This window comes from Choloepus didactylus, chromosome 2 (assembly GCF_015220235.1).
Source record: "Choloepus didactylus isolate mChoDid1 chromosome 2, mChoDid1.pri, whole genome shotgun sequence".
Taxonomy (NCBI): Eukaryota; Metazoa; Chordata; class Mammalia; order Pilosa; family Megalonychidae; genus Choloepus; species Choloepus didactylus.
The window spans coordinates 30,983,088-31,009,844 of NC_051308.1; the positions used below are offsets into that span (position 1 = coordinate 30,983,088).

Here is a 26,757-nt window from a genome sequence, read left to right on the forward strand (position 1 = left end):
CAATTTATTGATGTTTTCAAAGAACCACCTTTTGTCTTTGTTGATCCTCACTGTTTTTTAATTCCCAATTTCATTTATTTCTGCTGCTATTTTTATTATTTCTTTCCTTCTGTTTGCTTTGGGATTAGTTTGCTGTTCTTCTAGTTCCTCCCAGTGTGCTGTTAGGTCTTTGATTTTAGCTCTTTCTTCTTTTTAAATGTTTAGATCTGTAAAATTCCCTCTCAGCACTGCTTTTGCTGTACCCCATAAATTCTGATATGTTGAATTCTCATTTTCATTCTTCTCAAGATATTTACTAGTTTCTCTTGTAATTTTTTCTTTGACCCATTGATTGTTTAAGAGTGTGGTAACTTCCATATTTGTGAATTTTCCAGTTCTCTGCCTATTACTGATTTCCAGGTTTATTCCATTATGATCAGAGAAAATGCTTTGTACAATTTCAATATCTTTAAATTTATTGAGACTTGTTTTGTGACCCACCATGTGATCCATCCTGGAGAATGATCTATGAGCACTTGAGAAAAATGTATATTCTGCCATTTTGGGGTGCAATGTTCTATGTTATTAGGTTTAGCTAATTTATCATATTATCAAAGTTCTGTTTCCTTATTGATCTTCTGTCTAGATGTTCTATCTGTTGATGAGAGTGATGTATTGAAGTCTCTAACTATTACTGTAGAGATGTCTATTTCTCCCTTCACTTTTGCCAGTGTCTGCTTCATGTATTTTGGGGCACCATGGTTAGGTACATAAATATTTATGATTGTTCTTTCTTCTTGTTGGATTTCCCCTTTCAATAATACATAGTGCCCTTCTTTGTCTAGTATAGAAGTTTTGCATTTAGAATCTATTTTGTCTGATATTAGTATAGCTATCCCAGTTCTATTTTGGTTACTGTTTGTGTGGAATATCTTTTTCTAGCCTTTCATTTTCATCATATTTGTGTCTTTGGTTTAAGATGAGTCTCTTGTAAACAGTCTATAGTTGTATCATACTTATTTATCCATTCTGCCAATCTGCATCTTTTGATTGCAGAGTTTAATCCATTAACATTCAGTGTTATTACTATAAAGGCAGTACTTACATCAGGCATTTTATCCTTTGGTTTTTACATGTCATATCTTATATTTATGTATCTGTTTTTGTCTCTACCCTTGTAGTGACCCTTACTGATAATCTTCATTTCTACACTCTCATCCATCCTTACTCTTCTGTCTTTTCATTTTAACCAACAGAACTCCCTTTAGTAATTCTTGTAGGGCAAGTCTCTTGATGATGAACTTTCTCAGTTTCCATTTATCTGTGAATCTTTTAAACTTTCCCTCTCTTTAGAGGGAGATTTTTGCCAGATAAAAAAATTGGGGGTTGGCAGTTTTTCTCATTCAGTACCTTAAATATATCATACCACTGCCTTCTAGCCTCCATGGTTTCTGATGAGAAATCCACACCTAATCTTATCAAGGATCCCTTGTATGTGACAATCCTATTTTCTCTTGCTTCTTTCAGAATTTTCTCTTTTTCTTTGGCATTTGACAATCTAATTAGTATGTGTCTTGGAGCAGGTCTATTAGGATTTACTTTGGAGTATGTTGAGCTTCTTGAACGTGCATATTTATATCTTTTATAAGAGCTGGGAGATTTGGGGCCATTATTTCCTCAAATATTCTTTCTGCCCCCTTTCCCTTGTCTTCTCCTTTTTGCACATTCATGATATGTATGCTTGTGCACTTCTTGCTGACACTGAAATCCCTGAAACCCCATTCATTTTTTTCCCATTCCTTTCTCTATTTGTTCTTCTGCCTGTAAGATTTCAATTGTTCTATCTTTTACCTTGCTGATTATTTCTTCTGCCTATTCAAATCTGCTGTTGTATGCTTCTCGTGTAGATTTAATATATTCTATTGTGCCTTTCTCATCATTTCTGTTATCTTTCTTTTTATACAGATAAATCATCTTCATGCTCATACAGTGTATTCTTAATATCCTTTATCTCTTTGGCCATATTTTCCTTCATTTCCTTGAATTGATTAGGGAGATTTGTTTGAACATATTTGATTAGTTGGTCCAAATTCTGTGTCTCCTCTGAAGTTTAAATTTGTTCCTTTGACTGGGACATATCTTCCTGCCTCTTAGTATGGCTTGTAAGTTTTTGCTGATATCTAGGCATCTGATAATCTTGTTGCATTTTCTCCAGAGGTCAGTTTTTCTCTCTTGTGTAGGGTTTTATTGTTGAATGATTTAGTGTTCAGGCTCTTTTTTGATACTTGGTTCAACTTATCTGGACATTTAGAATAGTCCATGTTTAACTGATCAGATTTTTTCAGCTCTTCTTCATGTGATTCTTGACCCAGATACATTGTTTAATTTTTAAGATTGTACTATTTGTGCAATTGTTTCACCCAAAGAAGAAAGTTTCCTTTCTTCTGTTCCTTCTTCAGGAATGTTGATCTGTTCTTTTTGTTTTTGGTTTCATTCTATAGCTTTTAATTTTCCTTTTGTTGTCTTTTGCTGATTTTGCCAGAAGGGCAAATTATGGTAGGAGGGTCACCCTGGAGAGGAATTTCCAAAGTCTGTATTTCTCAGTCCAAAAGGGCCTAGGACCCACCCCACCAAGGGGGCATAGACTGGTTCCAAAATGCCTTGGGGAGGAGATCAGGAAGGACATCAAACATGTACTTGACAGTTCCCCAAATCTGTGCTTTCCTGTCCTGCTCAGCAGATGGTACTTTTCAGCAAACTGTTCCACATGGTCCTAAGGAGGTATTGTACCTTTAAGTTTCTACCAACTCCTCCCCTGTTGGGGGTGGGGTTGAAACAGAGGCTGCTGGATGCTTTTGCCCTGGGTGGGTTGAAACTCTAGCTCAGAGTCAGGACTCGGTGATCTGAATCTGCTAATTAAAATCTGCTTTCAGTGTTTGACCATGCTCTTCCACTGTTCTTAGGGAAGTGATATTCTTCAGCAAAATGTTCCCTGTAGCTTTAAGAAGGCACTTTCTTTTATGCCCCTTTCTGAAAGCAGCAGCCAGCCAGAGACTGGATCCCAAGGTGGCTTGCCACAGGAGTGGGGGATGGTCACTAGCCACAGGCAGTATGGAGAGTGCTATTCACAGTTCTTTATCTCAGTTTATCATTCTATTCTCCTCCCACCCTTCCTGCTGTACAGTGTTCTTCTCATCTCCAGAGTCCCAGAAGAGTTGTTTCGGACAGTTCCTCGTTGTTTACTAGCTGCCCTGGAGGACAGACTGAGTCTTGGAGTTTTCTACTCTGCCATCTTTCCTCAGTTAAATGTTTTTTAAGGTATTTATGCTGGTTTGAATCTATTATGTACCCTGACAAAAGTCATGTTCTTTCAATCCAATCTTGTGGGTGCGGACTTATTGTGGGTGGGATCTTTTGATTAGGTTGTTTCCATGGAGATGTGACCCATCCAATTGTGGGTGAGACTTTTTGATTAGACTATTTGATTAGAAGATGTGATCCCACCCATTCAAGGTGGGTCTTAATTAGTTTACTGGAGTCCTTAAGAAGCTAAGAGAGAGAGAGCTGAGAACCAACACAGACCCAGACATTTGGAGATGCTAAGTTAAGAGATGAAGCCCAGAGTTTGCCCCAGAGAAGCTAAGTGAGAACCCACAAATGCTTAAGGAGAAAGCCACTGGAATCAGAAGCTGACACAACCCAGGAATAAAGGACCAGCAGACACCAGCCACATGCCTTTCCAGCTGACAGAGGTGTTCTAGATGCCATCAGCCTTTTTTCAGTGAAGGTATCCTCTTGTTGATGCCTTAATTTGGGCATTTTCATGGTCTTAGAACTGTGAATTCTAAGGAGATTTGTTTGAACTTCTCTGATTAGTTGTTCCAAATTGCTTCCTCTGAAGTTTTTTTTAATTAAATTTATTAAAAAATTTAAAAAAAATTACCAAAAAAACATAGCAAAGGAATAAGAAAAACAAAGTGCCAAACAGAGAGACAGAGCAGGATTCTCCTCCATGAAAAACATTAAATAAAGGACAGAACATGCTCCAGAATAGCAGTTCCAGGGTCCCACCGCCTGAGCAAGGACTTCTACACCCATAGTGAGTGCCTACTTGGAGAAACCGAGAAGCTGCTTTCCAAGATGAGTGAGCGTCCGGCCCAGAACGCCACTGAGCCAGCTGACGGCACAGAGGAAGTAGCCTTCCACACCCCAGGCACCCTCCAAAGTACTAGGCTCAGGGGATATCCCTTCACATACCCATGGCCAAGAGCTCTTGTGCCAGGGACTGGTGGTTCAAGCGGGAAGACAACCATGGAAAGGACCTGTCCTTTTAGTTGCTGAATCTCTGGGGAGGTTTTTTCAGGGGATGTCTTATATCAACATGCTGATGACATCACCCCTCTAAGCACTTTTTGAAACAGCCTATTAATAACTTTGGGGCAAAATATACATTCATTTTATATTACCAGGCTCTCTGGGCCTCAGTTTTCTTATATGAGACGAGGTGGTAGGTAAGATAATCTCTATGTTCCCTCTTGGTTAACTCTAGGACCCCAACTTTCAATCTAGCCCCGTGGCTCTGAATTATCAGCCCCAGCTCTCAGATCAACTCAATGGGCAGTAGTTAACTGGGTGATTACAATATGGCCAGTGTGAAACCACCTGTGCCAGTTTGAATGTATTATGTCCCCCAAAACACCATGTTCTTTGATGCAATCTTGTGTGGGCAGATGTATTAGTGTTGATTAGGTTGGTATCCTTTGACTGAATGTTTCCATGGAGATGTGAAATGTTGACTGGATTATTTCCATGGAGATATGGATGCTGCCCATTCAGGGTGGGTCTTGATTTAATCACTGGAGTCCTATAAAGAACTCACAAACAGAAGGAACTTAAAGCAGCTGAGAGAGACATTTTGGAGATGGCCGCTGAAAGTAGACTTTTGCTGACACTTTGGAGATGCTAGCCCAGTGTTTGCTCCAGAGAAGCTAAGAGAAGACAAAATGCCCCCAGATAACATTTTGAAGAACACACAGGAGCTGAAACACAACCCGGGATCAGCAGATGCCAGCCACATGCCTTTGCTAGCTAACAGAGATTTTCCGGACACCACTGGCCTTCCTTCAGTGAAGGTATACTTGTGTTGATGCCTTAATTTGGACATGTTCATGGCCTTCAGTCTGTAAACTTGGAACCAAATAAACCCCCTTTATAAAAGCCAATCCATTCTTGTATTTTAACTAACAGCAGCATTAGCAAACTAGAACAACACTGAATCAAGGACCTGCCACATTGTAGAAACAGGCTTGACTAACCCCAAATTTTATTACAAGGGTCAAAAATCACAAATGAACATGCCAGGCAGTGAACAGGCAACAGGAGACTTGTTCTTTCATTTAACCCCAAGAAACAGATTCATAGCACCCATCAGCATCCTGTAACTGCTGGTAACCATTACCAGGACTATGCAATGGCTTTCTAACTGGCCTCCCTGCTGCTCTAAGTCTACCTTTCATCTACTAATCTGCTTTGAGAAAGAATTTCCTGAAACTCACATCTGATCATGTCATTTCTCTACAGAAGACTCTTCATGCTTTCTCACTGCCTATGAAATAAAGGCCATACTCAGCAAAGCACATGAAGCCTTCCCCAAACCTATCTGCCTTTTAGCCTTAACATCTCTCCCTGCCTCCTATAGCCTATCACAATTATGTAACTTCCTACACCTCTAAAACAATGCACACTATACCAACATCTACCTGGGCATTGCTGCCCTGGCTGGCCATTCCTGTTCTTTCACACTCACCTTATTTAAAGCTCTACCATCCCTCAAGCTTGGCTCAAACAAAGATCTTCCAATTAAGACTGCCCCATAACCTTGGAAAGAGTGAACCATTTTTCCTTTTGTGCCTCTTTTGTGTCACTGAAGTTTGCAAAATACACTGTATCAAAGCTGATGGATTCAATGGCAAAAACATTTCAGTAATATTTTTGAAACAAGAATAGTCAGATTACTAATGGGTAATCACAGCTAAATCATTTTATCAGCCAAAGATAAAAAAACTTTTATTAAAGACTCATTGACTCACCAGTTTTAATGAAGAATCTGTTCACTACATATAGGGCTCATTTAGCAGAAAAATATGGATGAAACTTTGCCATTGATCAGTTGATGCTTTAAAGGCATAGAACAAAATAGCATTAAAATATTAATGCCACTGGCCATTGCTTTGCCACTTTACTGCAGCTTTTATGCAAAATGCAGTAAATCATTCCCAACATTAGAGTAATATCATTAAAGAGATTTGCTGGATCCTGAATATGTTGCTTACTTGAAAATTTTGAGGCAAAATGAATCCCTTTTCTATTAAACCATCTTTTCATTACCTACAAATGAGTGGATAATAAGACAAAATTAAAATTAGACCTTGTTTTCATTTCTGGAACTACTCTATCACAATTACAAATTTTTCTGCTAATAATGGCTCTGAATTGAAAAAACGTTTTCAAAGATCTCACTTCTTTTTAAAGTTGAAACTAAGTGTTATTCTTGTCTCTTCTCTGTCTTCATCAAATCTTGCTAATATTACCTCCTAAATATTATGTTTCCCAGACTTTCCCATCACAAGCCACCACCTGACTTCCGATTGACTTCAGGCCACCATCATCACTTCTGGCCTGGATTACTGTGTCACCCTGACCCTCATTCTTCCAACCTTGCCAACACGTAGAAAATCTGTTCATGTATTCCCTTGCTTAAGATCCTTTAATGATGCTCAATACCTGCCCATCTCTCTTCCACAAATATTTACTGTCTGCTAAATGCCAGACACAGTTATGAAACTTTCTGATCAGTCGAGCTTCTTAATAAGGCCCACAAGGGACTACTTGATGTGGTCACTGAATCTTCCCTCATCTGTTGGTCATGCTCGAATTTGTCAGGCTATTGATGTGAACTGCTTTTTGCTCCTTGAACTCACCATTCTGTCTCTGTGTCTCTGTCTGGAATGCTTTCCCAGCCTCACTGCACTCTAACTCTAGAATCCTTTAAGACTCCAGGAGTCACTTCTCTGGGAGCCTTTCTTAACTCCCCCACTGCCCACCACCACCTGGGTATCTTGGCTCTGAAGTTCTATACCTACGCACATTTATACCATTGCACTTCTCATATTCTACTATTGTTTTCTGTTCTTGTGTCAGTTTCCTGAACTATACCTTCATCTCCTTGAAGACAGGGGTTGGTCTTACTCATTTTTGTATTTCCAATGCCTAACATAGTACCTGCTACCCACTAAGCATGTAGCGAATGCTTGTGAAATGAATTATCGAGTAAGCAAAGAAGATGGAGAAAAGAAACAAACTTCAAATCCCAAAACATTTTAGGTTAAAACTGATATTAGGGATACTGATATGCTTGCTCAGTTTATTCAAATCACATTTCTCCAAATTGATATGACTTCAGAGAACGCTGACAGCCAACAGCATTATTTATAACAGCTACAACTTCTTCTAACCAGGCATTTCCATGAGAGTGGCCTGGACTGCTCAGATTTCTTCCCTGATGCATATTTTATAAGACAGTCAGCCAATAAAATGTATCTAACACTTAACACAACCCTGAAGGGGCAGCTATCAGCAATCTAGCATGTAAGCCATGACTTCAAACCATAATACAAACACCTCTTTGTAGAAGGTGGTGGACATGTGAGGAGACAAAAACAAAAAGAACCAAAAAATTCAACACTGTAAAAGAGAACCCTCAAATAGAAAACTATTAGAAATGGTGCTGATTTGAAAGGAAAAGGTCCAAAGGATAGCTTTATGTGGGAAGAAACATAGCAACCTCTGTTATTCTGAAACCTGGTGCAATTTTCTGGCTCTCCTTGCCAGAAGATTGTGAGGTTTGAAATATTCCTATTTCAAGCTGATGATGGGCTGGCTTTGATGTTATTTTCTTTCTGAGACCTTGGGACACACTTTGAAGATCCCTGGTAGTTCCAAACTGGCTCTAAGATTCTATCCTATCTCTGGTTTGTCTTAGGAAGCCTCATTTATTCATGCAACAAATAGAGTTTGAGGATCTTCTGTGTTGCAGGCATTGTTCCAAACTTCCCTCATGGAAATCACATTCTGGTGCTTACATCTCAGATAGCCCATATTAAAAGTAGTAAAGTCGAAATGTAAAGTTGATGCTATAAAATTACCAAAATTGTCTAAATTTCCTTCTTTAACCAAGCAAATGAAAGATAATATTTCTACAATAAAAAGAGGAATAACCTTTCTTAATCAGTGCTTCATAATGTCTTTTCTCTTAGTTCTCCCTCTTCCTTACCCCTGCCCCAAAGGTTCAGTTTCAAATATGCAGGATGCATTTTAATCACTAGGGGTGACTACAGGAACTATAGCCTGAGCAGCAACTGAGGGCACCAGCCTTCTTCAATAGTCCCACACAAGGAAGAACTGTTTCATCCAGAATGCCACCAGTGTCCCCACTGAGAATCACTGTTGGTCTTTTTAGTATGCTCAAGTTAATTCAAAGTTAATTCAGTGAGGAGTTACTGAATGCCTCCTGAGGGCAAGGTAAAGTGCTGGTACTAAAGGAGATACACAAACAAGTAGGACACAAACACCTGTCCTCACAAAGCTCATGGTCAAATAGAGAAACTACCAGAAGACCCAGAATAAGTTCCAAAGATATATTAATAACCACATAAGGGATATCTTAGAGGGAAATATCTTCATTTAATTTGGGAAATCTGGAAAAGCTTTATAGAGGAGATGGTATTTAAGAGGGCCTTGAAAGGAGTGTTACATTAAGATAGGTAGAAATAGAGGGTAGAGGAAAGGAAAACAACTAGGCTGGGAAAATCATTCACCAAGACATGCATAAGGGGATGGAGAAATTATTGCCTCAACAAGCTGATATAGGAAGGATGTACAGGGAAAAGACTCTCTTTGTTGAGAAGATGCTTTGATAAGTACCATAGGAGGACCTATCTGAGTCTCTAGGGCCTGATGCTGAACAGAACTATTTTGTGTTAATGCAAGAGGAAGGATTTGCTTGTTGCTCTGGAGATGGAAAGAGAAGAAGTGAAAAAAGTGAAATAAGCACCGAAACACAAGGTGTTTTCTCAATTAAATAAAAACCAGCTGAGGAGAATAATTGGCAGCCAAGTCTAAAAATACAAGATATAAGAAAGTTTCTTTGTTGTTTCTGAAACCCCAATTTCAAATCATTTTTCTGTTTTCTTGTCTGTTAATCTACTTTTTTAAATTTTACTAAATCATCATCAACATCATCGACAACAAAAATCACTCCTCAGCCCCCACATCTAGATACCCCTTATCTGTTTTGTAGACATACATGGCCCCAGGAAAAGAAAATCTAAATTCTCAATATTGTTAATGGATATCCAAGTATATGTAGTGCACTGGTCCTAAAAGCTGGAAATTTAGGCTGCTTATTCTGATGCAAATCAGTTTGGACAGAGTCTTATCAAAGTCAAATCCCTGTCTACATAAAATATGATACCTTGAGTTTATGTTTTATTGGGTAAGGGCCATAAATGCAATAAAAGCTTATGATAATCTGTTTTCCTTGCAATAAACATCCACTTTAGCAAATTAGAAGGTAGAGGGAAACTGGATTCTAGAAAGTGTAAAAACCTATAACCCAGAACTGAGCACAGGTGTTAAGTGTGCAAAGCCCATGCTGGTTCAAGGTCAGCAGCCCTGGACTGCCCATTTGCAATTGTCTTGTGAGACCTCAGACTTTTTATAAAGGTTACTCACCAAAAGAGGCTGCCTTGGCTGTCTGCAAAACTATAAGGGTAAAGTAACGACTACTTTATTGGTTAAGGCATTTGTGTGTCACAAGATTAGAAATAAATCCAATAAAATACAGTGGCCTTCCAATTCAGTGAAATTTCTGGGCATCCAATACTGTGGGGCATGTCGAGATATCCCTTCTAAGGTGAAAGATAAGCTGTTGCATCCGGCCCCTCCTACAACCAAAAAAGAGGCACAATACCTAGTTGGCCGCCGGATTTTGGAAGCAATATAGTCCTCATTTGGGTGAGCTACTCCAGTCCATTTACCAAGTTATCTGAAAAGCTGCTAGTTTTGACTGCAGATTGGAACAAGAGGAGGCTCTGCAACAGCAAACTTCTCTGCCACCTGAGCCATATGATCCAGAAGATCCAATGGTGCTGGAAGTGTCAGTGGCAAACAAAGATGCTATTTGGTGCCTTTGGCAGGCCCCTATAAGAGTATTACATGGCAGATCCTTGGAATTTCGGAGCAAAGACTTTCCATCCTCTGCAGATAAATATTCTCCCTGTGAGAAACAGCCTTTGCCCTACTACTGGACCTTACTAGAGACAAAAACGCTTAGCTACAGGCCACCAAGTTACTATGAGACCTGTGTTGCTCACCATGAACTGGATGTTGTTTGACTCACCCACCCATAAAGTTGGGTGCACACAGTAGCACTCCATCATCAAACAGCTATATAGGAGATTGGGCTTGAGTAGGCCCATAAAGCACAAGGAAGTTACACAAGGAAGTGGCCTGAATGCCCATGTCCCCCACTCCTGCCACATTACTTTCTCTTTCCCAGCCTACATCTATGGCCCCTTGGGGTATTCTCTACAATCACCTGACTGGAGAAGAGAAAACTCAGGCTGATTTATAGACAGTTCTTCACATGTATAGGCACCGCCCCAAAGTGGACAGCTGCAGCACTACAGCCCCTTTCTGGACATCCCGAAGGACAGTGGTGAAGGGAAATCCTCCCAGGAGGCAGAACTTAGAGCAGTGTTCCTGGTTGCTCATTTTGCTTGGAAGGAGAAATGGCTGGAGGTGCATTTGCATATTGATTCATGTGGTGTGGCCAATGGTTTAACTGGATGGGCAGGAACTTGGAAGGAACATGATTAGAAAACTGGTGACAAAGAGGTCTGGGTGTCAGGTATGTGGATAGACCTTTGTGAATGGGTCAAAAACATGAAGATATTTGTATCTCATATGTTCATCAGAGGGTGACTTCAGCAGAAGAATATTTTCATAATCAAGTAGACAAGATGATCCATTCTGTGGATACCAGTCAGCCTCTTTCCCTAGCCCAATGGGCTCATGGTGGTAGGAATGGAGGTTATGGATAGGCTTGGAAACATGGTCTTCCACTCACCAAGGCCAACCTGGCTACAGCAACTGCTGAGTGCCCAATCTGTCGAGTGCCCAATCTGCCAGCAGCAGAGACCAACATTCAGTCCCTGATATAGCACCATTTCCCAAGTTGATCAGCCTGCTACCTGGTGGCAGGTTGACTGGACAACTCCTGTCATGGGAGGGGCAGCATTTTGTTCTTATTGAAATAGACAAGTACTCTGGATACAGATTTGCCTTCCCTGAATGCAATGCTTCTGCCAAAACTACCACCTCTGGACTTACAGAAGAAGTAAATGCTCATGGAATTCATTGATCTAAATTATGTTCTCTGTCATCCTGAAGCAGCTGAATTGATAAAAGAACGGAATGGCCATTTGAAGACTCAATTATAGTTCCAACTGGCTGGTGATACCTTGCAGGTCTGGGGCAATATTCTCTAGGAGGTGGTATAGGCTCTAAGTCAGCGTCCATTCTATGGCATGGTTTCTCCCATAGCCAGGATTCATGAGTCCAGGATTCAAGGGGTGGAAATGGGAGTGACATTACTCTCTATTACCCCTAGTGATCCACTAGAAAATTTCTTGCTTCCTCTCCCCACAACCTTATGCTTTCCTGGTCTAGAGATCTTAGTTCCAAAAGGAAAAGTGCTTCCACCAGAAGACACAATTATTCTACTGGAAGTTAAGAATGTCACTGGCCACTTTGGGCTCCTCATGCCTGTGAATCAACAGGTGAAGAAGGGAGTTACTGTACTGGCAGGGGTGAATGATCCTGATTATCAAGAGGCAAAAGGACTGTTACTATAAAATGGAGGTAAAGAAGAGTTTGCCCATAATACAGAAGTTTCCCTAGGACATCTCTTCATACTACCATGCCTAGTGTTTAAAGTCAATGGAAAACTGCAACAACCCAATCCAGGCAGGACCACTAATGGCCCAGACCCTTCAGAAATGAAAGTTTAGGTCACTGCACCAGGCAAAGAACTACTACCAGCTGAGATGCTTGCTGAGATAAAAGGGAATATGCAACAGGTAGTGGAAGAAGGTAGTTATGACTGTGTGACCAATGGCAGAAATGATGACTATAACGGTTATGAGTATTTCTTCCTTGTTTTGTTACAAATAAGTTTGTCTATAGAAACCAAATACTTTTTTCTTCCCTCTCATCCCCTTATCATACAATGTAAGTTGTATTAACTTTATGTTATAGTATATAAGTTATAGGATATCAAGTTTAAGAATGACTATTACCCCAGGACTTGCATCCTTTTCTGGGAATAGGGTTAGTGTGTTTCCAGTTGTATAGAGCTGAAGTACATTAGGTGAAAGTATGGCTATGTTATGGCAAGTTGACAAGGGGTAGATTGTGATGGTTAATTTCATGTGTCCAGTTGTTTGGTCAAGTAAGCATTGGCCTGATTGTAACTGTGAGGTTATTTCATGGATTTAAATCATTAGTTGATTGCACCTATGGCTGATTACATCAATAATCAACAAAGGAGACTGCCTTCAGCAATGAGAGAAGCATGAGAATCCAATCAGTTGAAGGCCTTAAAGTGAGAACTGATGACTTCAGCTGTCAAAAGAAGAATTTCTATCTCTACTCCAGACAGCTGGCTTCTCCTGGGGAATTCAACACCACCTTCACTGAGTTTCTGACTTGTGGCCTGCCCTACAGAATTCAGACTTGCTTATCCCCATGGTCACACGAGCCAACTCCTATAACAACTTTCTTAATATTTACATATTTATATATTCTATCAGTTCTGTTTCTCTGGAGAATCCTGACTAATACAAAGAAGGATAATGAAAACCTGTCCCTCAGGCACAACTGCTTTTAGGGATAGGCAATAGGGAGGGATCTTTGAGGGGAAGGAGGCAAGGCAGTAGGAAGCGTGGGTTCCTTACCTCCTCTCCCACCTCGATGTCTCTGACAGAACGCAGTAAGAGGTGGGGTCCGTTGAATACAATGGAACAGTTGGGGTCGCAGCTGTGGTTGAGCAAAGACATACTGGAGGAAAGGAAAACAAAACAAAACAAAGACTATCAAGGCTCAGCAGATGAGTAAAACAGTTACATTTAATGAATACATGCGCAAAAGAAACCTTAGCTTGGGTACGTTGACAGGGCACCAGTGATTAAGTGCTCTGGGACATTCATAGAAATGCGACCAGTTCACTACAGAAGAAGGAAAATGCTCCCCATCATGGAGGCTAATTAGCGAAGTTTGTTAATAAAAAAATATATTTGGAGTCATTTCTGGGGTTGGAGTGGGTAGGAAGTTGTCTCATTACACACCACCCAATAGGACAATCCCACATGATGGAAAAAAATTGAACTGCAAAGAAATAATCTTGGAGAAAACGAGAAGCAACAGTAATCGCTGCAGCAAAGATACCACTGACCTTTCTGACATAGGATCTCATTTGTTGAGCTCCTTTGGAGGAGCTGCCACTGTGCTACAAGAGCCACAACTAAACTGAAGAATAATTAGGACTACTTTCTTTTAAATAGAATGCTGAGGTTATCTTGCTAACTAGTTCCTGATATATTTTGGACTTCAGTCCAGTGATCTGATTATCTTGGAGGTACATTTTTACTGTCTGGGAAATAGGTCAAATTTAAGCTGCCATCATGAATTGATAATAATTATAAGTGAACACTTACTATGTAGAAAGACTTTCTTAGCAATTGAGTATTATCAAATTTAATCCTCACAACAATCTTACCAGGATCCCTTACAGATAAGGAAACTAATGTAGAGGAGTTACAAGAATTGCCTGAGGCCACACAATTAGTAAGAGGTGAATCTGATTTGAACCAGGTGGTCTGAACTCAGAGAGAGTCCTTGCTCTTTCTATGATGCTGTTTTTTTTGAGAACTACCACCAATAGACCTGACCCTACATCCTAGAGTGCTTTCTAGGATGAAAAGAAGCTGAATTCTTGGATTCGCAAGAAAGAGTATATGTATATTTGGACCCTAACGGCAGAAAAACTAAACGAAACTAGGAGTAACTTTGTAGTGCTCGTGGAAGCACAAGTCATAGAAGCACAATCATAGAAGTTCACCTCAGTGATAGCTGGAGCAAGCCCTTGAAAGTTTACTTGCCTGGAAGTTGTCTTGCCTCCTGGAACAACGAGGCTCAGAGTACACTAACCAAAAGACAAAATGAACCCAACAGGTGCAGTCCAGCAAGTCTGGTGAAATAATCATGTGCTTCAGCCCAGAAGGTTGGGGAATAAGAGTAGAATGACCAAACCTCCATTTATTGTTTTATTAGCACCCACAACCCTCAACTTCTCATCTCAAAGTCCCTCTGAGAGCAAGAATATGTCTGAGGTCTGCCTCTTTGTTAATACCATAGCAGATAATGTGGGGTTATAAAACTGTTTTCTTTAAATTTAACATTAAGTTTAAACTTAACAGTTTCCATTTTCTTGTAATTTATCATTAAGTTTCAAGCTTGGCTTTTAAACCAGCTGCTGCAATAGCCTTTCTAACTATCTCCAAAAGGTTAGGAGGCTGGGTGGGAATTAACATTGTTTCTTTCAATAAATGAAATACCGTTCACTATACCTGGGATATAGGCCAACACCAACTTCCTGCATCTCTGCATTACAGATGGTAAACGAGTTGCAGATCACCTGAAAAAACAAGAGGGAGAAGATCAAGATTACCAGAGTCACTTAGGAAACTTTATAGGCAACCCTTTAGCAGTTGCTTTGGAAAGACCTAAGCCACACACAGATGCTCCTTCATTTGCAAAAGAACATGTATGGGACACACTTTCCATAGGAACACCAGGTGGCTGAGTGCAGAAACACCCACATCCTGTAAAAAACCACAGGTTTATACCAGTACAGGGCCTATTAATTTCAATCTAATACCCCCTCAAAAGTTATACAGTTACATGAAATGCTCAAAGCTCAGAATACAAATAAGCTATTTATTGAGAACTAGACTCCTATCATATTACATTTTTCACTCAAACTGCCTGCAGTTTTCCAAATGTCACTGTTTAGCTGATGAGCAACAACAGCCCACCTTTTATTCCTATAAGGAGTGAAGTACACTTTGAGTGAGTTTGTGATCCAAGCTGATGACAGACCACAATGAGCACAGGAAGTCATTCAGTCAAACCCTGGCATTTACTAGACACATGGAACCCCTCACTGAGTGTACGGCACAGCCCTATACCTTACTGGGGGATGGGGACAAAAGAAATAAAAAATGCAAACCAGCAAGATTTGACATTTTTCCTCTAAAATTCTGATAAAGTTGTGATTTCAAATCAGGAAATAAATTGGTATACATATACATATTTTAAACACATACTAGTTAATTGGCTTAGAGGACATCACTTTTGCATTAAGCTGCAACAGTGTACTGCCTATATATACATATAGTATATGTTGGTAAAAATACAGGACAAAAGATCTCGTTTTCATTTTGAAAGTTTAAGCATTTTAAAAATGGGTATGATTTGGAAGGGAAGGGTCAGAGGAAATGTGAATTTCAACACATATTTTTAAAGTATAATCAGGATTTTAGGTGAAGTAATCCACTAACCAAACACCAGGTCTAAGAGTATGAATTTGTTAATTTTTTGAATCAAACCAAAATTAAATATTAATTTTTTTCTGAACAATGAATTAAATTAAAAGTTTTTCCAAAACAGGTTCATTCTGATGGAGTTTTAAAAAGGAAGAGCTAACAGGTGGAAATGTCAACTTAGCTGTCTATTCCTGCTGGAAACTTCCTGATCCCTAGAGTTTATCAATTGCATCATTATTTTCCCATTTACTTGCCCGTATGCAACTAGATTACAAAATACTCAGAGGGCAGGAATACTGTTTCAGTTTACCATGGTATCCTGTTCCTATCTCAATACCCCACACATAGAAGACAGTAGTAAACGTTTTTCAGAGGAATGGATGAATGCATGGGTGTGGTAGGTCTTCAGCATTCCTACAGTATTACCCAGAATAGGTTCAGGGAAGAAGCCAGAAACAAAACTCACAGGTACTCTGGAGTGCAGAGGGGGAGAGTTGAGAGGGGTTATCTGCCATGAAAAGGAGTAGGTAGAAATTAATCTTTCCCATGTTTTGCCCTTAGGCATCCCTGCTTCTATCTCTATCCATTCTTTCTCTCCATTTTAGCTCATTTTTTGTTTCCTTCTCTTTTCCATTAGTCCAAAGGTTGGGATGACATTTCTATCCACCAGACAAGTGCAAGGACTTGTTTAATTTTTTGCTTAATACTGGGGACATGATACATTGTGTACACAATAAATATTTGCTGAATAAATGAATGAATGAATGATAGTTTCCAAATTTCTCTCCTTCCCTTTTGCTTCTCTTGCATCTACTCTTTTATTCTTTACTTTTCTCCTTGTTTTCTTTGTCCTGTTTTCACTATCAAGCAATCTTTACCCTCATCTCTCATTCTGCTCCACTCTACTACAATAAGTAAGATGTTTTTACATTTTATTTAACAAATTCTAAACAATTTCCTCATTTGTATAATTCTGGAAGTTGTTATATGCTAGTGTTATAGAGCCACTGAAAAAAGGTTTAGTTAGATTTTTGCCTACTTTTACTTTTATTAAAAAAAATGTTGGTTCTGTTCACCACTATTTGGATTAAGAAAAACTCTAGAGGAAATATTGTTGAAAATATATCTAATAGCAATAGTAGATGAAGCAGTTCTCCAGTTTTTCCTTTTTAAATGAAAGAATAGGTTCATGTGTGCTCAAATGATAATTTGAAAAGAATTACTCTTTATATCAAGAAGTAAAAGAATGGAAATAAATCCCAAACATAAAAGTTTAAATATTTTCCAAAGTATTCTCATTGAATAAGCAGTTTAATTCTGTTTTAAAAATATTTTTCTTAGGAAATAGCACAGCATAAACAATTAAAGAATGAATACTTGACACTAATATACATTTAGAAAAGCAATTCATGGAATTACATTAACAAAAATAAAAGCAATTACACAATAACCAAAAGGTAGAAACAATCCAAGTGTCCTCAAAATCGAATACTTTGGTGCTTCAAAGGACTCTGTCAAAATGGTGAAAAGGCAACCACCTCAACAGGAGAAAATATTTGGAAACCACATATCTGATAAGGGTTTGATATCCAGAATATAAAAAGAAATCTTACAACTCAATAAAAAGACCAACAACCCAATTTAAAAATGGGCAAAAGATATGAATAGACATTTTTCCAAAGAGAAATACAGATGGCTAAAAAGCATATGAAAAGATGCTCAGCTTCAGTAGCTATTACGGAAATGCAAATCAAAACCACAATGAGATACATCATCTTACACCTACTAGAATGGCCACTATTAAACAAACAGGAAACTACAAGAGTTGGAGAGGATCTGGAGAAATAGGAATCGTATTTACTGCCGGTGGGAATGTAAAATGGTACAGCCACTGAGGAGGGTTTGGCAGTTCCTCAGGAAGCTAAGTATAGAGTTGCCTTACCACCTGGCAATTCCACTACACGGTATATACCCAGAAGATCTGAAAGGAGGGATGCGAACAGATAGTTGCATACCAATGTTCATAGCAACATTATTCACAATTGCCAAAAGACAGAAACAACCCAAGTGTCAGTCAACAGATAAATGAATAAACAAAATGTAATATATACATACAATGGAATATTATTCAGCAGTAAGAAGGAATGAAGTCCTGAAGTATGCAACAACATGGATGAACCTTGAGGACATTATGTTAAGTGAAATGTCAGACACAAATGGACAAACATTGTATTATATCACTGATATAAACTGATTATATGTAAACTCATATATAATAAAATATAGACTATAAGTTACCAGGATAAAGAATGAGGCTAAAGAATGGGGAGTGGTTGTTTAATATGTGAAGAATGTTTAACTAGGTTGAACTTAAACTTTGGAAATGGATAGAGGTGAGGGTAGCACCTTCTTATGAGTATAATTAGCAGTACTGAATGATGTGTGAGTGTGGTGGAAAAAGGAAGTTTAGAGTCATGTACGTCACCACATGGAAAGTTGGAGGTTAAAACACGGGAATGCATAACAGTGAATCTTATGATGGACAATGACTGTGATTAATAACTGTACAAATACAAAAAGGTTCTTTCATGAACTAGAACAAATGTATGACACTATTACAAGGAGTTAATAATAGAGGGGTATATGGGGAAAATGTACCTATCGCAAACTATGGACTATAATTAACAGTGATATTTTAATATTCTTTCATCAACAGTAACAACATCACATCAATACTATGGCTTAATAATGGGGGGCAGGGAGAAAAGGGAAATGGGAGAATTCTGATTTTCTTTTTTATTTTTATTTCTTTTTTGGAGTAATAAAAATGTTCTAAAATTGATCATGGGGATATATCAAGTATATGATGATGCTAATGTGAGCCACTGACTGTACACTTCAGAAAGACCGTATGGAGTGTGGATATATCTCAAAGAAATTGCATTTAAAAAAGCAATTAGAAAAAAATTAAAAACAAAAAATTTTAAACAGCAATTAGGTTTAAAATTATTTTTAAAAAATTACATGCCTTTATTTTTTCACTTATATTGTACAATTATATTACACAAGTTGCAAAAATACAAAAGCCTAATTCATTTTCCATGTCAAGTCAGAGCCAAGTTGCAAAAAAGATAAACAAATGGCACAGTTAATTACAAGAACACGGGTGTCCTGTACAAATGACCCTGCACATCATATGATATAATTAAAACTGTAAATTCTACTGCCACAGGAGGTTCTCTTTGCAGCAGCCACTCCCTAATTCATTCTACAAGGCCAACATCCCCCACATACCAAAACCACATAAAAATACCACAAGAAAACTACAGACTAATATCCCTTATGAATATATACGCAAAATCCTCAATAAAATACCAGCTAACTAAATCCAACAGCACATTAAAAGAATTATATACCATGATCAAGTGGAATTTATCCCAGGTATGCAAGGGTAGTTCAACACAAGAAAATCAATTAATGTAATACACCACATTAACACAATAAAGGAAAAAACACACATGATCATCTTAATGGATGCAGAAAAGGCATATGACAAAATCCAGCACCCCTTCTTGACAAAACACTTAGAAAACTAGGAATAGAAGGAAACTTCCTCAATATGATAAAAGGCTTATATGAAAAATCCACGGCTAACATCATACTGACTGGTGAGAGACTGAAAGCTTTCCCTCTAAGATCTGGAACGAGACAAGGATGCTGACTGTCACCACTGTTATTCAAAATTGTACTAGAAGTCTAGCTAGTGCAATTAGGCAAGAGAAAGAAAGAAAAGTCATCCAAATTAGAAAGAAGTAAAACATTGCTAAATTTGCAGATGATACGATTCTATACACAGAAACTCATGAAAAATCTACAACAAATCTCCCAGAGCTAATAAATGTATTCAGGAAAGTGGCAGGGTATAAGATCAACATGCAAATCTCAGAAGTGTTTCTATACACTAGTATGAACAATCAGAAAAGAAATCAAGGTGAAAAATCCCTTTACAATAGCAATGAAAGAGTCAAATATCTAGGAATAAATCTGACCAAGGATATAAAGAACATGTATATGGAAAACTATAAAACACTGCTAAAAGAAATCAAAGAAGACTTAAATAAATTGTGTTCATGGATTGGAAGACTAAATGTTGTTAAGATGTCAATTTTACCCAAAGTGATTTACAGATTCAATTCAATCTTGATCAAAATTCCAAAAATTTCTTTGCAGAAGTGAAAAAGCCAATTATCAAATTTATATGGAAGGGCAAGGGGCCCCAAATAGCCAAATTCATCTTGAAAAAGAAGGAAGTTGGAGGACTCACATTACCTGATCTTAATCCTTATTCCAAAGCCACAGTAATGAAAACATCATGATACTGGCACAAGGACAGACATCCAGACCAATGGAACACAACTGAAACCTCAGAAATCAACCCTCACATTTAAGGCCAACTGATTTTTGACCAGGGGGCAAAAATCTTTCTCAATCGAGAAAGAATACTCTCTTTACCAAATAGTATTAGGGAAACTGGACCTCCATTTAGAAAAAAAAGATGGACCCCTACCTCACACCAGATACAAAGATCAATTCCAAATGAATCAAAGACCTAAAAATAAGAGACAGAACTATCAAACTCATAGAAGAAAATATCAGATAGCATCGTTAGGACCTTGTGTTAGGCAATGGTTTCTTAGAATTGCTATCCAAAGCACAAGCAACAAAAGAATAAATAGATAAATAGGAACTCATCAAAATTAAAAACTTTTGTACCTCAAAGGACTCTATCATGAAAATAAAATGACAACCTACAGAATAGGAGAAAATATTTGGAAACCACAAATCCTGTAAGTGCTTTATATCCAGAATATATAAAGAAATTCTTCAACTCAACAAGAAAAAGACAAACAACTCAATTAAAAATGGGCAAAAGACTTGAATAGACATTTCTCCAAAGTAAGCATACAAATGGCCAAAAAGCACATGAAAATTGCTCAACATCATAAGCCACCAGGGAAATGCAAATCAAAACCATGCAATACTATTTCACACCCACCAGCATGGGTACCATAAAAATAAAAAATAACAAAATGGAAAATAACAAGTGTTAGATAGGATGTGGAGAAATACGAACATTTCAATCCTTGCTGGTGGAAATGTAAAATGGTGCAGCCTCTGTGGAAGACAGTTTGGTGGTTCCTCAGAAAGTTAAAGATAGAATTACCATATGTCCTGGCAATCTCACTTCTAAAACTGAAGGAATTGAAAGCAGAGTCTCAAACAGATATTTGCTTACTGATGTTCATAGTGGCAGTACTCAGAATTGCCAAAAGATGGAAGCAACCCAAGTGTCCATCAACTGATAAATGGATAAACAAAATGTGGTACACTATGGACTATTATTCAGCCCGTATAAAGGAAAGAAGTTCTGATACATGTGACAACATGGATGAACCTTGAAGACGTTGTGTTGAGTGATATAAGGCAGACACAAAAGAGCAAATATTATATGATCTCACTGATATGAAATAATTAGAATAAACAAACTCATAGTGTCAGAATTTAGAATATAGGTTACCAGGAGATGGAGTGGGGGTGGGGAATAGGGAGTTAAGGATTAAAAATATACAGAGTTTCTATTTGGGATGATAGAAAAGTTTTGGTCATGGTTGGTGGTGATGGTAGCACAATATTGTGATGTAATTAACAGCACTAAATTATATATTTGAATGTGGTTAAAAGGGGGAAATTGTAGTTGTATACATGGTACTAGAATAGAATTTTTTTAAAATTTTTATTAGGAATAACTTTAAGGCCTTAAATTCACATACAATAGAGAGTAGAAATTTTTTAAAAATCCATGGAACTGTACAACACCAACTATGAACCATAAGTTAAACCATGGACTATATAGTTAACAGCAAAATTATCAAAATGTGCTTTTATCAGTTGTAACAAATGTTCACAACAATGCAAGGTGTTAATAATAGAGTAGTACATGCAAATCCTGTATTTTATGCATGATTGTTCTGTAAACCTACAAGTACCCTAATTAAAAAAAACCCAATAAATTAAAAAAAAGCAATTATGTTAAAAATTATTCCTTTCTAAAAGTTAAGTACAAATATTACTTAAAAATATTTCCCAGGGCAATAAAATAAAACAAATTATTTTATAATTATTGAATACAAAGTTGTTTACTTTTCATAATTTTCTTTTAAAACAATTGAAAGCTTTCACAATATTACATTGTAGTCTTTTTAGATGACAAAAATCTAGTGAGCTATTATAATTGGTCGTTGAATTTTTTCCAGAAACAACAAAACTGAAATTTAAAACAGTCGATGAACCAAATTCATATGTCATTTGGTTCACGTTCTATGTCCAAAAATAGTCTCAGAACCTGACATTTGTGTTCTGAGGTTAAAAACTCCTTTGTAGAATAGATACTAATACCAATCAGTATGAAAACACAAAGTGAAACCTCAGAGCCATATATATCCATTTTATATACATTTAAATTTTGTGTTTAAATTTGACATTTTTTCCCCAAATTTTCTGAACTGGAAGCTTTTAATTGTAGCAGAAGATAAGATATTTGAGACACAAGGGGAAAATGCCAACATACTGTTAGCTTGTAATGGCTAAGTTGGACAGTCATAAAAAAAAAAAAAAAAATTACAGTTCCTTCAGAACAGACTATTTTTACACCATAAGGCATGATCCACTTTCCAGCCCCCATCTCCCTAATTATTGAATTCTAAAAAGAAATTAGTCCATGCATAAGTAGCTTAAGGTGGCTTCTAGCCTACTTGAAAGGTTGCTTTTAAAAAAACATTTAAAAAGATGGGAACTCAGTTTCTGAACACAGATATAAAGTAGTTTCCTCAAAGACTGTGTGTCTGTTATAATTTTTCTATTTAAAGCATGAGTAGAATGTTTGGAACACAAGACTTCTGACCAAGTTTATTAATTAGAGGGACTAAAGGGGAATTTTCAAAAGGCAGCTTACTGCTCTCTCTGGACAGAAAGAAAAGTAGTAGGAAGACTTGGTAGGTATGAAAACCAAAAGCAGAATTTTCTCTCATAGAATAATTGCACCCTCTACTTCCCTAGAACTAATAAGTTTCAAATTTTAAAAGAACAATAGTATTCTATCCAGGGTATATTTTTCTCCTTCCATGGAATATGGCATTTTATTAAATATAGAATTTTTCTTTCAGAATCTTCTCATAAACCACAGGGGATTTAAAAATTTACCTCCCAAACTCTCCCATTTGCCTGAAAAAAAAATTATCCATCTTCCAAGACTCAATTACAAGCCTGTCCTAATGTCCAACTCCCTCTTTTGTTCATATACTTAAGATCTTTTCCTAGCTCTCAAGATGAAGGATTTGCAATTTCCAAACAAGAAGAAAAAAGAGGAAGGATCCAGGGCTGAGGAGGACAGTCAGCTCGGGATTGAATAGGGCAGCATTTCCCAAATGATGTTTTAAAAATCTCAGGATTCACCAGAAGTGTTTTCAGAAGGTTTACAACCTTAGCATGGTTATAACATCTGTTTCAATTTCAATTTTTACAAATAAATAAATACAATGATTACTGCAGTATGTTTTCCCATTATCATGACGTGGCTGGAGAGCCTTCATGTTCTATTAGTGAGCATGCTTTGAGGGGATGGGGGAGAAGACGATGCTCATGACTCCATCACCGAGCTGGTTGTTTGCTCCAATGCCAGCCTGTGAGGGTTCGCCGATCACAGTTTTTGTTTTTTTCTTAGTCATATGTTGTTTCATTTACCTACACAATGGACCACCGGTTGAAGACAGAAAGCACAGATGTTGGAAAACAAGTTAATGAGGAACATATAAATGATAATTGTATAAATTTGACTCATGATGCTTCAGAAAATGACTTTTATCTGGTTCAAATTCTTACCTAGCACCTCAAGATGTTTCCACTACTTTAAAAATGCTAAATCTTTCTAGTACATAATGAATATATAATCTTATTTTTAGCAGTTGGAACGAAGACTATTTAAGTCTCTAGTCTGTTATTTGAAATGTGCTTATACTTAGTCATCTAAAACTTTCTGTATCTCATCATTTAGAAACAGAAAATGAATATTAATGTATAATCCAGCCAATTTCTTAAGGAGTAAATTGTAAGAATGTTAAATATCAGGTCATGATAGCATGATGCTATCTAAGGCCCAAACTGAAAGTATTTCATTTAAAAAATTGGGTTGAACAATGTTTTTTGGACAAATTTAAAAGAAATTAACCATATGCACCACTTGTTAAATGGGAAAATTAAAAATTTGTCTTTTTGAATTATGAAATTTATTAAAGATTATGTATATGTACTTTATAATATAAGCTTAATAAAAAATAAAATACTTCTTACTCAAGATAACTTCTGTATCCCATCCCATATAAACACATACTTCCTTCTAGACGCTGGTCCATTCAAGTACTGTCTGCTTCCACTACTGCAATCATGTTTTGTCACATTTCAAGCTCTGACTACTAAGAGATATGCAGTGCACACTAGACATATGAAATACTCAACTATGACTTTCCAAGGCTGAAATCAATATCAAGGCCAATATTGTAAGCAAGGCAATAGCAGTCATAAAATTGTGCTCCCTGTTTCACATTTTTCCCAAGGTCAAACTGCCAAATGTTAGCAAATGAGGATTCACAGAATGAAGTCCATTTAAATAACGTGCTCAGTTCTGAAACCCACCCACATTTTCATTTTCTAAGAGCAGAACATATTATACCTTAAACAATTGTCCTTGACAATAGAAAGCAAAACAGGAATGATATTCACAAAGTTGTTCATTGTTCTTTCCCTGAGGATATTACCTGGTATATTACCTCCTTATAAGTCATCTGATGAAAAAAACATTTACTATAGATGTCTGTCAAATACATCTAAGAGTATAAACCTCCGAGACATGATTTCCATTGTTTAATTTTCCTTCCATATCCTAGGGCTAAAAACTACTATGATATTCTTAAATAATTTATTACAGAATATTGTTGTATGTTCTATAGCTCTGCTTTAAGAATCCTTTCTGTTAAAAATTTCATTTAGTCATGCTCCTATCCAAAAAATTTATTATCACAATGAAGTCAGCTTTCTCCTATAGATCACATTCAGACATTCTTTCGTTCAGCTTGAATCTCCAAAAATGTTCTCTTACATGATAATCTAGTTTCATTATTCTCTTTCCATGCAGTTGGTGCAAAAATCTACCCCCGGGCAGTGCCAGTTTTCTTCAGTGTAATTTGTCATAGTTCCATACTAAATTCCTAAATGAAGTATGCTAGGTGGTATAAATCACCTGAGTTGAATATTTGCCGAGTGTGGCTCAAATCATCTGTGTTTTTCCATCAAGTTAATGGAGAAAAGAAAACTATAGGAAAAATGTTCCATGTGAAAGACAAAATTGAACACTAACCAACTGCTTAATATAATCCCCAAATGAAAGATAAATTCAAATGGGTGCTTAGGTTACTCTCACTATGTAGAAATTAAGGTAAATATTCTCTCCAGGAGAAATTTGGCAGAAAAGGGTTTGTCATACTGATCATGCTTGACATCTCAGGGAGGGAACCCGAGAAGCATAAATTTAGTATTACAGCATGTGACGTGAGCCTGACCTGCAAGCTGCACGGGCCCGTACAAGGGCATTTTGGGGACTTATAGGGCTGTTTCTGGCAAGCAGCGGCAGTAGATGAGGGAGCCCGTTGGTGGGTCATTACTTCTGTGGCTGCCCATGCATACCTAATCCCTGGCCACTGCCTGATGTCCCAAGTGGGCAGGAACCAGGAAGAAAGGACATGGGTCAGGCTGAGAGAGTCACAACTTTAATTTATGTGGTCCAGAGGCTGCAAGAGATTAGGTCAAATTATTGCTCTTGTAGTCTCCCAAGGTCCTCTCCTTTATTTTCAGAAATATAGAAGGAAGTAAAAGAGAAAGCAAATCATAGTGTCATTCCCGTGCTGTACCCCACTCCTTTTTCTAGATGTAGCTCACAATAACCCCTTTCCCTCTTCCTCTAGCCACTCTAGTAGACAGCCAGATACAAAACAGACTGGTAGGATTTCAATGCAAGGATACAGTTTGATAATTTGACTTTTCTCCGCATACCATTTAAAAGTAATCACCATAATGAATACATAAATGATGCTATTCTCAGATTCTTTCCTGACCAGATTCTTAAGTTGGCAACTGTAGAAAACACCAACATACTGCCCTTGGAAAGAATTGCAAGGAAGGACCCTGTCCCCCATTTCGAATACATCAGAATGTGAAGGGTGGATTAATTTGGAAAAGCAGATTAAATATATCTTTTCTTTTGTAATTATACACGGCTGAAAGTAAAGTTTGACAAACTCTTCTTAGCTTGTTAGTGAGAATGTTCTGAGTAAAAAAGCATTTTAGATGCATGGGTTTAAAAAACATAGACAAAACCCTGGCCAAGAGGGCAAATGAGTTTGAGGTGTGGTCCTCATCAACTCTTCCAGTGTCTTCTCTGACCCTTGTCCTCTCATGCTGTCCCCTGAATTTTCCACTTTTCACAGCTTCATGTCTCTGCAGGGCCTACAATGCCTCCCCCTCCTTTTTCCATCTACTGAAACCCTCCTGAACCTCTGAAAGCCCAGCTCAAATTCTCTTGTTGGAGGCCTGCTGACTTCCCCAGGTGGGGGAGGGAAACTTCTTCACCTGTGCTCCCACAGTACTTGCCCTCACATCCACTACCACATTTGGCACAGCACATTACAGTTATTTATAAATGAGCTCCAAGAGGGTAAAGACTTTATTTTATTATTATTATTATTATATTATTATTATCACTATTATTATGGCTCAGACTGGTCTGACACACCATGCTCAAAAGAATGTTTGCTGAATGAATAAAAATGTACTGAGTACATTTATTACCAATGGCTTTGTTAGCCTTTGGGACATTTACGTAGAGTTGTTAACAAGTCAAGGGAACAGTCACTAAGCAACAAAAAAAAGGTTCTCTGAATGTTCA

The 26,757-nt window shown here is 37.6% G+C and overlaps 1 protein-coding gene across 3 annotated transcripts in view; it reads right to left on the bottom strand.

Moving 5' to 3' along the window:
- The window catches only part of SMYD3 (SET and MYND domain containing 3), an 839,570-nt gene that overhangs the window by 188,510 nt on the left and 624,303 nt on the right, over positions 1-26,757 (bottom strand). For all 3 annotated transcript variants that reach the window (XM_037822565.1, XM_037822568.1, XM_037822576.1), the window contains 2 exons: positions 14,727-14,794; positions 13,056-13,158 (listed from right to left, as the gene is read on the bottom strand). In XM_037822565.1, coding sequence (XP_037678493.1) covers positions 13,056-13,158; positions 14,727-14,794 — 171 coding nt within the window. The remainder of the gene's footprint in view (positions 1-13,055; positions 13,159-14,726; positions 14,795-26,757) is intronic.